At 42.6% G+C, this 12626-nt stretch overlaps 1 protein-coding gene across 1 annotated transcript in view; it reads left to right on the top strand.

Moving 5' to 3' along the window:
- Nucleotides 1-11655, top strand: part of LOC142099166 (very-long-chain enoyl-CoA reductase-like) — a 49926-nt gene extending 38271 nt beyond the window's left edge. Inside the window, exons 10-13 of the mRNA XM_075182351.1 lie at nt 119-176; nt 2315-2403; nt 8213-8258; nt 8350-11655. Of these exons, the coding sequence (XP_075038452.1) occupies nt 119-176; nt 2315-2403; nt 8213-8258; nt 8350-8477 (321 nt within the window). The 3' untranslated portion in view covers nt 8478-11655. The remainder of the gene's footprint in view (nt 1-118; nt 177-2314; nt 2404-8212; nt 8259-8349) is intronic.
- Nucleotides 11656-12626: the final 971 nt, after the last annotated feature.

The following is a 12626-nucleotide window of genomic DNA, read 5'->3' as shown; positions in this document are numbered from 1 at the left end:
CAATTTCTATGAGTTTAGCATCTAACATAATTATTCTTGTTCTTCACACAAGCATATTTTATCAGATTTTACAAATGTACACCTTTAACACTGTTAATTAGTTTTCTCTTCTTCACAGATGTGTGAAACGGGTAATTTCTCCATCCATGTAGCATTGAGTAATCTAAGACTAGACGGTACATACTTTTTTTTTTAAATGTTCCCATATGCCTGAAAAGGCAAGTTGCTTTGTATACGGGATTTTTGCTGGGTGTAAGTAGAGTACATATAAAGTGCTGCATTTATGGAAAGGCATCATAGAATTGGCCTAAAGGTAACAGAATTACTGGGGTGTCAGGCTGCACCATGTTTTATCATACTATTTTTTCATGTATGCCTCCACAATAAAAAAGTAAATGATCAAGTCAGTTAATGGAACAATAAATGTATATTTTTTATACACATATTATATTACTGACTGTTTTTTCATGTAGCACACACATACTTGATAGCTTATTTGTACACTGAAATTTAAAGTTGATATTTGTGTGCTACATGAAAAAACAGTCAGTATTTAACTTATGTGCAAAACAGAATACTAATTTGCACCCCTTGCATTGTAACATGGTTTTGTCCAGGAGACTGAAATAAGAAGTTTCTCAAGTTAAGATCCTTAATGAATCAGGCCCATGGTCGGGAATTGAACTCATGACCCCAGTGCTGTGAGGCAGAAGTGCTAACTACTTAGCCACCGTGCTGCCCCGATCAACATGCCGATTCAAGTGTACTCACTAAACACATTTTACACGATTTACCTTCAGATCTGTGCTCTTCATCTGTGATAACAATCGGCTGAAAAGATTGTGACTCTGCACACTCCATAGAGATCTATGGACACTGCCGGTCGTGAGTGCATACACACTGCAGAATTGGAACGGCATTGTTCCATTGTTGAGAGAGAATTTAAGTCTGGTTTAAAAGTCAAATGAAACAATACGATGGGCTTTGGAATGATAATCATTCACCATTGAAGCGCACAATCTAATGCGATATCAGGCAAAATGGTCGTTTATGGTGGCCCAATAATCGACTGAAAACCCTGTAGTGTGTACCCAGCCTTACTCCCAGATTCAAATAGAAACATATTTTGAGATATGTTTGGATTTGAATATGGTCGTAACTATTCACAAGTTCTGTGTTCTTCTCTTAACACTATGAACATGAATCAGGCTCACTTTATTTAGATGGCTTTACTTAATAGAATGGGTGACATAGCAGTGGATTTACTATTGTCCAGGCTTTTCTACTTATTCTTTTTAATGAAGCAATCTAAATACCTCCATACCTACTTCAAGTGTCTCTCCAGCACTAATTTCCTGGTTGCTCCACCCGGCTCTTTTTACTTGACTCCCAGCTCTTGGAACCCAACAGAGTTCTATTATAGTATAATAAACCATTGTTTCTCCTATTAGAACAGGCACTATGTGAGCACTACAGCCAGTAGTGTGTGTTAGACCAATGACCACCAGTCTGACCAGTCCTGGCAGGTGTGGGCAATAACCTCCAACATTTTTCATTATTATTGCAAAGTATTACTTACAACTGCCTCCACCCGGCTGCTTCTTAATGTCACCCATCTGGCAACATTTTCTGGGGAGAACACTGTACTTCAATGTACTCCTGGCAGTAGTTTTGCATGGGAAATTGTTCTCAGGAACCAGACAAGTGCCAGGTTACAAATGATGTGTGCATATTATAGAATGCCATGTGCTATATTGTGTGTAACTATGCAGAGTATTCACATTTCATACTTTACGGTTAGTACATAAATCTGTACTACATTTTTTCATTATTTGTGAGTGTGGTAAAAATGAGCAGTTCTCATATTTTAATCTTTTGTGATGTCAGATAAAGTACATAATGCCTCAAATAGATACAATGCAAAAAGTGCAATGCATGTTTGCACTTGCAGTTAATATTTAGATTACAGTTTACGACTCTTCTGCTGCTGTCCTACCGACAACCGAATGATTAGTAACTTTGTATAATAATCCTCCAGCAAGTGCACTGCTGCTCCTGTAGTTTCATGATAGATTCATTTTGCTATATATTTCCAATTGCACAAATTGGAAAGCAAAGTATAGTGCAGATGCTATACAAAATACAGAGTAGGGGTGTGCATGGCGGACTGATAGACACATTTGTGCACAAATGATGGTCTGCGAGGTCACACTTTTTCTGGTAAATGAATGACCCCCACTGTTCACTGAAGTGTGTATCTGTTTGTATCAGTTATTAAGGTGTCAGTGTTTTTCACTTATTTTTGGTCTTTCAGGTTCAAGGTCACGGAAGTACCCCTTCCCAACACGAAATCCTTTTACATGGCTGTTTTTATTTGTGTCATGTCCTAACTATACCTATGAGGTAGGTATTTTCTTCTCCTCCTTCAGAAAGAAATGAAGGTGCCATTTTTCCCTTAACATATGTATAACAACATCAACAAGAGAAAAGATGGTCCTCTAGATGTGTCTTCTACTGTGTAAAGAGGCAGCCATTTTTTGGGCTGAACCAGCATGAAAATTTAGCCAATCAGCATCATCATCATCATCATTTATTTATATAGCACCACTAATTCCACAGCGCTGTACAGAGAACTCACTCACATTAGTCCCTGCCTCAGTAGAGCTTACAGTCTAAATTCAATAACACACACACTGGGGTCAATTTTGATAGCAGCCAATTAACCTACTAGTATGTTTTTGGAGTGTGGGAGGAAACCCACTCAAACACAGGGAGAACATAGAAACTCTACATTGGGTAGCACATTGGCCTAGTGGTTAGCATTTCTGCCTCACAGTACTAGGGTCATGAGTTGAATTCCTGACCATGGCCTTATCTGTGTGAAGTTTGTATGTTCTCCCAGTGTTTGCGTGGGTTTCCTCCGTGTGCTCCGGTTTCTTCCCACACTCCAAAAACATACTGGTAGGTTAATTGGCTGCTATCAAAATTGACCCTAGTCTCTGTCTCTGTGTGTGTGTGTGTGTGTGTGTGTTAGTGAATTTAGACTGTAAGCTCCAATGGGGCAGGGACTGATGTGAATGAGTTATTTGTACAGCGCTGCGGAATTAGTGGCGCTATATAAATAACTGATGATGAAGATAAGGCCATGGTCGGGAATCCAACTCATAACCCCAGTGCTGTGCGGCAGAAGTGCTAACCACTAAGCCACCATGCTGCCCTATGATGAGCAACTCTGCACCGTACTTCATTGATTGCACTGGCTGTTAGACTGAATATAAGTTCAGCCGACAAAATGGCTTTCTCTACTTTGTGCCTCATGAGGTTACATCAGTGGTGTCACTGGTTCCAAGTGCATTGATTGGCTGCTCTCGCATGATTATTGGTTCAACCCATAAAATGGATGCTTCCATTATTTGCACTTTAATGGAAGATAATTCAAACATTAATATCTATTTTTGTCATACTGCCAAACTATGATTGATATAAGCACATTATCACTGTTTATCATTTACATGCACTATCGCCTACTGTACATCTGTTACTGAGTAATATAGTCTGATGTTTTAAGGCAGCGATAGGTAACCTAATACACTTCAGGGGCCACTTCGGGCAGTCATTTAACCTTCAAATGTGATGTACATTACCATTAATCTCAGTGATAAATATATTAAAACTAAAAAGAGACACCTATCTGTAATAAAATATCTGCAGACATTTTAAGCCAGTGTTACATTCTATAACAAACAATCTGACAATAAAGCAGGAAGGAGCTGGGGGCCGCTGGTAAAGTCTTGGGGGCCGTGTGGCTACTTGTTGCCCATCACTGCTTGAAGGGAAATGTTGAGTTATAATTTTTTATAATGTAAAGGTAAGCAACATCACCTACTTTATTTGTAATAATGATTTTATGTATAGTATTTTAACATGTAGAACAAAGACCATATGCTCAAATTTGTTGCTGCATACAGATAATTGAAACATTTTGAAAGGTAGGTACGGTAGTGTGATGATAGAACAGTGTTGAACCTTCTTTACTTTCAATTGTGTTACAATTTAGCAGCTGAAATATAAACATGTATACTTTGCATTGATGGTGTGTAGCATTCTACATCTTTCTGTAATGTAAATGTGTCAGGCTCTGCCTGCAGCCCTCTGCATCGCATGCTGCTTATTGGCAGCTCTTGCCTCCAGGATCTTAGACTTGTTTTAATATCTGTTTTATTATATGTTATTATCTGGCAGTAGCTCTGTTCACCAGAGGTGCTGCTATTGTGTCTTTTCCTTTGTTATTACTAGGGGTTAACCTGTCTCACTAATTATCCCCTGGACCTGGGTGTTCCCTACTTATACCTGCCTCTCTTCCTCTCCTGTGCTAGTCATTGTTGTTGCTGTTCCCTGCTGTGCTCCTAGTTCACCCGTTCCCTGGGATCTCTTCATATTACCTGCTTACCTGCATCAGCCGTGTTCCTGGTATTTGATTTTTGCATCTCCCTACAATCCTCATTTCTACACTATCTGGTTTGTACTTTTCAGCAATGAACATTGTGTGTTTCACCATATTCCTGGCTCCTTAGCTGTGATTTAGCATTGAAGTGTGACAGTATGACCAGCCAAAAAGACAGCTTTGGAGCTTCAGATTTTCCCTGGGACTCTTTCTGCAATTGTTTTTCATTTGTCTCCTCTTTCAACATATCTGCCTTACAGATCTCTGAGCTACCTCAGCTACAGATTCTACAAGCAGATATCATTTTAAAATACAATCTCAGCTGGCTTAATTTCCTGCCTTACTTATAGACCCATTAAGGAGACAGTCAGATTTTGTTTTTCACAATTCTAATACTTTTGATTTGCCTCAACCAACCATCTCTGCTGCTGAATCAGTGCAAACATCATCTTTTAATAGTGCTGCTACAAATTTACTGTTTACCAAGAACTAAGGTGTAACCAACTCCAGGTTCACAGGTGGTCCACGACCCCACCTGACCGAAGAGGAGCGGCAGCGCAGAAGAACTAATAAATTATGTCTCTACTGTGCCAGTGATATACACTATTTATAAGACTGTCCTCTCCGCAGACCACGACAGCCCTCAGAACTGTCTTCTGTTTATTCCCCTCCTTATTCTGGATTTGTTTGCGCTTCAACTCCTGTTCCAACATTACAGCCTGTTTTTGCTCCCAAGATGAGACCTAGCCCGCCAGTTCCAGCCGCCTGTCCTGAGGCACCAGTTTCAGCAGTCTGTCCTGAGACGCCAGTTACAGCCACCTGTCCTAAGGCACATGTTTCGGCCTCCAGTCAAGAGGTGCCAGTTTCGGCCGCAAGTCCAGAGGTGCCAGTTCCAGCCGCTTGTCTTGAAGTGCCAGTTTTGGCCACCAGTCCAGAGGTTCCAGTCCCAGCTGCCTGTCTTGAGATGCCAGTTTCATCTGGCAGTCCAGAGGTGCCAGTTCCAGCTGCTTTTCTTGAGGTGCCAGTTTCGTACGCTTGTCTCAAGGTGCCAGTTCCAGCTGCCTGTCTTGAGGTGTCAGTTTCGGCCGCCAATCCAAAGGTGCCAGCTCCTGTCGCCTGTCCAGAGGTGCAATCTCTGCCACCAGCTCCAAGGTACCAGTCTCTGCCCTCTGTTCCGAGGTGTCATCCAGATCAGAGGTGCCAGCCTCTGTCTTCAGTTCTGAGTCTCCAGGCTCTGCCCCCAGTTTTGAGGTGCCATCCAGTTCCAAGGTGCCAGCCTCTGCCTCCAGTTCCGAGGTGCTATTCAGTTCCGAGGTGCCAGCCTCTGTCTCCTGTTCCGAGGTGCCATCCTCTCCCTCCTGTTCCGAGGTGCCATCCTCTCCCTCCTGTTCCGAGGTGCCAGCCTCTCCCTCCAGTTTTGAGGTGCCAGCCTCTGCTTCCAGTCCTTAATCTCTTGCCATTGTCTCCAGTCCTGAGTCTCCTGCCATTGTCTCCAGTCCTGAGTCTCCTGCCATTGTCTCAAGTACTGAGTTTCCTGCCATTGTCTCCAGTACTGAGTCTGTAGCCACTGTCTGCGGTCTTGAGCCTCCAGTCTCTGCTTCTGCTCCCGAGTGTTCAGCTGCTGCCTCCAGGGCCGAGTTGCCAGCAGCTGCCTCCAGTTCCGACTTGCCAGTCGCTGCCTCCAGTTCCGAGTCGCCAGCCACTGCCTCCAGTTCATGAGTTGCAGCCTGCTTCCGAGAGGGCGCTGCTCTTCCAGCCTGCTTCCAAGAGGGCGCTGCTCTTCCGGCCTGCTTCCGAGAGGGCGCTGCTCTTTCGGCCTGCTTACGAGAAGGCGCTGCTCTTTCAGCCTGCTTCCGAGAAGGCGCTGGTCTTCCGGCCTGCTTCCGAGAGGGCGCTGGTCTTCCGGCCTGCTTCCGAGAGGGCGCTGCTCTTCCGGCCTGCTTCCGAGAGGGCGCTGCTCTTCCAGCCTGCTTCCGAGAGAACGCTGCTCTTCCAGCCTGCTTCCGAGAGGGTGCTGCTCTTCCAGCCTGCTTCCGAGAGGGCGCTGCTCTTCCAGCCTGCTTCCGAGAGGGCGCTGCTCTTCCAGCCTGCTTCCGAGAGGTTGCTGCTCTTCCAGCCTGCTTCCGAGAGGGCGCTGCTCTTCCAGCCTGCTTCCGAGAGGGCGCTGCACTTCCAGCCTGATTCCGAGAGGGCGCTGCTCTTCCAGCCTGCTTCCGAGAGGGCGCTGCTCTTCCAGCCTGCTTCCGAGAGGGCGCTGCTCCTCCAGCCTGCTTCCGAGAGGGCGCTGCTCTTCCAATCTGCTTCCAAGGGGGCGCTGTCCCTCCAGTCTGCGCCAGAGAGGGTCCTGTTCCTCCAGTCCGATCTAGAGGGGGCCCTATCCCTTCAGCCTGTTCCATAGATGTTTGCCACTTGTTATGGTCCAGCCCGAGTTGCCAGTCAATATGGTCCAGTCCGAGTTGCCAGTCAATATGGTCCAGCCCGAGTTGCCAGTCAATATGGTTCAGCCTGAATTGCCAGTCAATACGGTTCAGCCCGAGTTGCCAGTCAATACGGTTCAGCCCAAGTTGCCACTCAATACCATTCAGCCCGAGTCGCCATTCAAGGCGGTTCAGCCCGAGTATTTACTTGCTGCTGTCCGGTCTGAGGCTTCTCCAAGTTCTGTCCGGTCAAAGTGTGCCCAGCCCGGGCCCTCCTCCAAGTGTGCCCCGTCCGAGCCATCTCCTGCCGACGGTCTTCAGCCCGAGCCGTCTCCTACCGAGGGTCTCCAACGCAAGTCGTCACCTATCTTTGAGGGGCACCTTTACCAACTTAGTGCTCTTCTGAGATTTGGTGCTTCATATATTTCCTCTGTACCTAGTCTCGTTAGTGACCCAAAGAGACAGGTACTGTTTTTGATGTCTCACTTTAGAGGGGAAGTCTTGGAATGGGTAAACTCCTATATAGAGACTAACCATCCTATTCTATTGGACTTGCAACTCTTTGTTGAGGCAGTAACTTGCAAGTTTACTCCATCTCCTACAATGCCATATAGCGGGACATCTGTATCATCCATCCCTTCAGTTCAAGAACTACCTTTGTGCTCCACCAAGTTGGTTCAGGCTCCTATTCCGAGGAGATCCCGCAAAAAGAGAGGAGGAAAGAGGAGAAGAGGGTCTGTGGTACTTCAACTTCGCTCTGGCATGACCTCTTTTGCCTTCCCGCCCGTGGACGAGAACTTCTCTGCCAGACCCCCCATTGTGGACTATGATTCTGATGATTTTAATTACTTCTGGTAATACGGGCGTCTGGAATCTGTCTGGGGGGGGGGGGGTACTGTCTGGATCTGCCTGCAGCTGTTTACATTGCTTGCTGCTTATTGGCAGCTTCTGCCTCCAGGACCTTGGACTTGTTTTATTATGTTATCTGGCACCAGAGGTGCTGCTATTGTGTCTTTTCCTTTGTTATTACTAGGGGTTAATCTGTCTCACTTATTATCTCCTGCACCTGGGTTTTCCCTACTTATACCTGCCTCTCTTCCTCTCCTGTGCTGGTCATTGCTGCTGCTGTGCTGTTCTCTGCTGTGCTCCTGATTCACCCATTCCCTGGTATCTCTTCATGTTACCTGCATCAGCCGGGGTCCTGGTATTTGCTTTCTGCATCTCTTTGCAATACTCATTCTTACACCATCGGGTTTGTACCTTCCAGCAATAAACATTGTGTGTTTCACCATATTCCTGGCTCCTTAGCTGTGATTTCTGCATTGAAGTGTGACAATATGATGTCTTCTAGGTGGGAAGCTGGATTAGTTTCACTGCGATGACTCAGTGTTTCCCAGGTAAGAATTCTTACCCAAAACTCACCCTGTACTTGCTCTTGTTAATCCATTACTCTCTGATCCACATACCAACTCTGTCTTTTCATCACAGTTGGACTATTTACTTTTATTGGTTTCATCCAGATGACAATTTGGGCAAAGGAGAAACATCATCGATATATCAGGGAGTTCAAGGACTATCCTAGGCTGCGGATGTCAATCATCCCCTTTCTGCTGTGACAGAAATGCAAAACAAAGAACATTTGTATTGCTTCTTCTTTTCATATTTGATACTGGTATAATATGTAAGAACTATAAATGTATGCACAGGAAAGTATGACATTTTTAAATATATTTTATATGGCTCTTTCTGCAGATTTAAACAATGGGAACTTCCATTATTTGAAAACACAGCATTATTTCTAGGTTATTGAAGTAAGATCAAACATTTTGTAACAGGGCGCAGGAACTCCTCTATGCAGCGCTATGTGCCATCACTTTCACTAACATGCGTGCAAATGTAATATAGTTCACAAGGGTCACATTTGTCTGGTTCGGGATTTCCCACTCACTTTGGCTGAATTAACCTAGATTTAATTGATTGTTTGGTATGAACTGTATGCTTGATTTCAACTAATTAACTGAGCACAGGTTGATTCAGTCTCAAAGTAAACTTGAATCGGTCACCAGTCAAATGGTAATATTGGCATTGTCTGCACTAATGCTTCTTATACCTACAATAAACATTAGCCAGGTTTTCTGCTATGTTCCAACTTCTAGATTTCAAGACTTTTTTTAGATCATTTGTTTTTTTAGTAAAAATGTTAAATATTTAGAAGAATGTCTTTTATTCTAAAAGAACACTATTGTCAAATAGTGCATAAATCAGATTTATGTTAAACCCAACCATTACTTGATAGTTATTTGTGCCTCATCTAGAGTTTGAAGTAAATCCAGCTAAGAGGTGTAATTTTGCAGACTGGAAAATTCATTCTGTATTGTGTGGTGGTGGTAGGAGCAAATGTAAAATGTGTGGACAGGTTTAGAGCTAAGAGCGGGCGTATCCTATTTGTAGTGCTAAATTAAAGCTGCCCAGTATTTGTGCTACTGCAGCGTCAGCCAATATTTTCCCTGCACAAACCTCCCAACATTTAGAACCACGAAATCGGGATAAAAATAGCCCAGTACCCCATGTCAACCAAACTCCACCCATAAATGTGTACATTTGGAAAAAAAAGCACCCAGTTTTGATTAAGCCCCAACCCTTTTGCAGCCCATACATCAGGATGTCCCGTCAAAATTAGGACAGTTAGAAGGTTTCCTGCATGCAAATAAAAAATGTATTGCACCAGGGGCGGGCTGGGCAGAGGGGCATCGGTCCTCCGGACCGCTCAGAGTGACCGCTGTTCAGGCCGCATGACGCGGCCGCATCGCGTGTCATCTGATGCGGCCGCCTGTGCGCCCCCCGGGCTGCTTGTTGTCAGCCCGCGCCTGCATTGCACCTCTTGCATAGGGTTTGCAAGAGTAAGACTTAGCTAATGAGCAGGGGAGGGCTGGCAAATTTTAGCACGGAGGCAAGACTTGACTCAGCAGCCTGTTAGGAACATAGTAAAGGAAACAAATGCGGGTAGCCCAGTGACCCAGCCCACTATGGGACTGGCTAGGGGGGGGGGGGGGGGGCGGCGGATGCCCCCCTGCACCTCAGTCCAGCCAGCCCCTATGCGTGGATAGTTTCGCACAATTTTTGCTATTTTATTATTGGAACTCTATTATTACTATTGCTTTCTCCCTCTGTCTTAAATGCCTGTTAGTTTTCTGTATGCTACAAAACAAGTATGTAGTTATATCACTAATTGGTAGTTTTATCTTTAGCCTAAGCAGCCTGAGCCCAGCTATGTGAATGAATGGATATCCTAACATGAAACCTGGTCGTTGGGCAGGTTAGTTGTAGAAAAACAGTGGACCTACTACGCACACTTATTGCAAATCAATAAAACAGAGAAATGTTAACTTGACTTTTTTGTAACCTTGACAACACGACAGTGCCCAATATTTCAAAGCATAAGACATAAAATCATTTACATTATCATGATGTCTTTTCACCTAGGTTTGTTTTATTCACTAACATAAACGTTTCATATTTTGTAATTGTTTCCCTTTAATACATTACATCATAGCTATTGTGAAATTGAAAATGAAGGTTAAAATCGTTTGCATTAATCTCATGCATTTTCACAAACAGAATTATAAAATGTGCTGCTGAAGAAGAACATATCCATATTTACAAGGTTAAGAACACTCCGCTAACTTCCATTATGTGTTCTGAGTGGCATCTGATCCACCCATTGTGGGAAGGGGCACATGCTGTGTGGTTTGCCGTTAATAATTTTGCTCCTCCCATAATAGGGTAGATCAGATGGTTCATAAACAGTCAGTTCAGTGGCATAGGACAATATAGGTAGATTTAGTTTGGCAAGTTAATTCTTTAAATCATTGCAAATACGAAAATCCGCAAGTCCATGCAAGTAATTGTTCCTTTATTTTTGATTAGTTTAGTGATAGTTTACTGTTAAAGGACATTTATACAAGTTACAGATTTTCTTTGGTTGTGTATGATACTGCACAAAGTGCATTTCATTAGATAAATAGATAATTTTTTTATGTTATACTTCATATTGTTTAAATGTGTTTTAGTGTGTACAGGTCCAATCCATTATTTGTTGGAATATCAGAGTTAAAGCGCATTCACCAAGCTGACAGAAGGTGTGAATATTAACACCTGTGTGTACAAGCACATAGGCTGCTTTTTCTGTAAAAAAAAATAAAAATGTGTTAATGTTTCAATAAATAAAATACTTGCATTGAAATACTAAATGGCAGGGGAATGAAACCAAAAATAAATAGACCTATATTGCTGAATGCAATTACATTTACCTCACATATGACCGGGATAGTTCTCCTGTCCAGCGCAGTGAATGTGTAAGCAGAAAATAAATCAGTCTGAGGGCTAGATTTACTAAGCTGCGGGTTTGAAAAAGTGGGGATGTTGCCTATAGCAACCAATCAGATTCTAGCTGTCATTTTGGAGAAGGTACTAAAAAAAAGAAAGCTAGAATCTGATTGGTTGCTATAGGCAATGTCCCCACTTTTTCAAAACCGCAGCTTAGTAAATCTAGCCCTCAGACTGATTCCATTAGAAGGAAGGTCATAGAATTGAATTGAAGTTGCCTAGTACAGACCAAAGAGATAGGTGCAAAAAGCTTTCTGTTTCCAGGTCATTGTGTAATTTAACAAACAAAAGCCATAGCATTTATCTAAAATTAAGGCTACATTTTGGTGTTTTTGTGTGCTGTATTTCATTTAGCATTAGAAAAACCATACACGCTATATAATTCTGTTAATCATTTAATAAAAAAGAATGGAGTTCTAAAGCAATGCATCCAAGTGTTTCCTTAATGTACATAAAACAACTTTTCAAGTGTCAACAGTTTGGGTCTAGTGAAAACCCAAAATTTCCATAAACGGCAATCGTATCACCACCATTAATGATATTCTAAAAATGATCCCAGTGTTCTTCTACGTTCATCCATTCAAAGACACTATCCTGATTGCATTAAAGTAAACCACAGTGTTTATATGGGTGAACGGCTTACATAGTCTCTCTCCACTATCCACACTGGTTCAGGTCACTTACCTTTAGAATGTAAAACTAAACAAGGTATTAAACTGAGGAACTAACTCTGTACTAAAAGATTCCACCAGAAATATCAAAATATGATAGAATAAGGGAGAATATACTCTTGAGTGGATACTGATTAGCGTTTAATTTCCTTTTATTTATTGTTTAATCATTTATTTTTTGTTTTTGTTTTGTCACTTTCAACAAATAAAAAATCCCCTGCAACCATAAAATAAAGTCAAATGAATTAATCTCATAGTTATTGTCTGGGTGGCAGAGTGGTTAGCATTGCTGCCTCACAGCACTTGGGTCATGGGTTCAGTTCTGATCAGGCACCCATGTGTGTGGAGTTTGTATGTCCTACCAGTCTGAGTATGGGTTTCCTCTGAGTGCTTCACTTTCTTCCCACACCCCCAAGGACATAATAATAGGTTATTTGACTTCTAACAAAATAAACCCCCATGTGTGCATCTACAAAATAAATAGTAAGCTCCATTGGTTCAGGCACTGATCTGGTTGATTAAAGGTCTCTGAAGTGCTACATCATCCGTAGGGGCTATATAAATGTTATTAATAATTGTACATTGCCACTTAGTAAATGAGTAATACATATTTGCATATTATTAACAACATGATCTTGAAGTAAAATACAATAACGCACAACATAATAATAAATTGTATAAGATACTATAGTAATCTAACTAGTGCAA

This window comes from Mixophyes fleayi, chromosome 8, assembly GCF_038048845.1.
Source record: "Mixophyes fleayi isolate aMixFle1 chromosome 8, aMixFle1.hap1, whole genome shotgun sequence".
In the NCBI taxonomy this organism is placed as follows: domain Eukaryota; kingdom Metazoa; phylum Chordata; class Amphibia; order Anura; family Limnodynastidae; genus Mixophyes; species Mixophyes fleayi.
The sequence above is the reverse complement of the archived record's forward strand: the minus strand, read 5'-3'. Positions and strand labels throughout refer to the sequence as shown.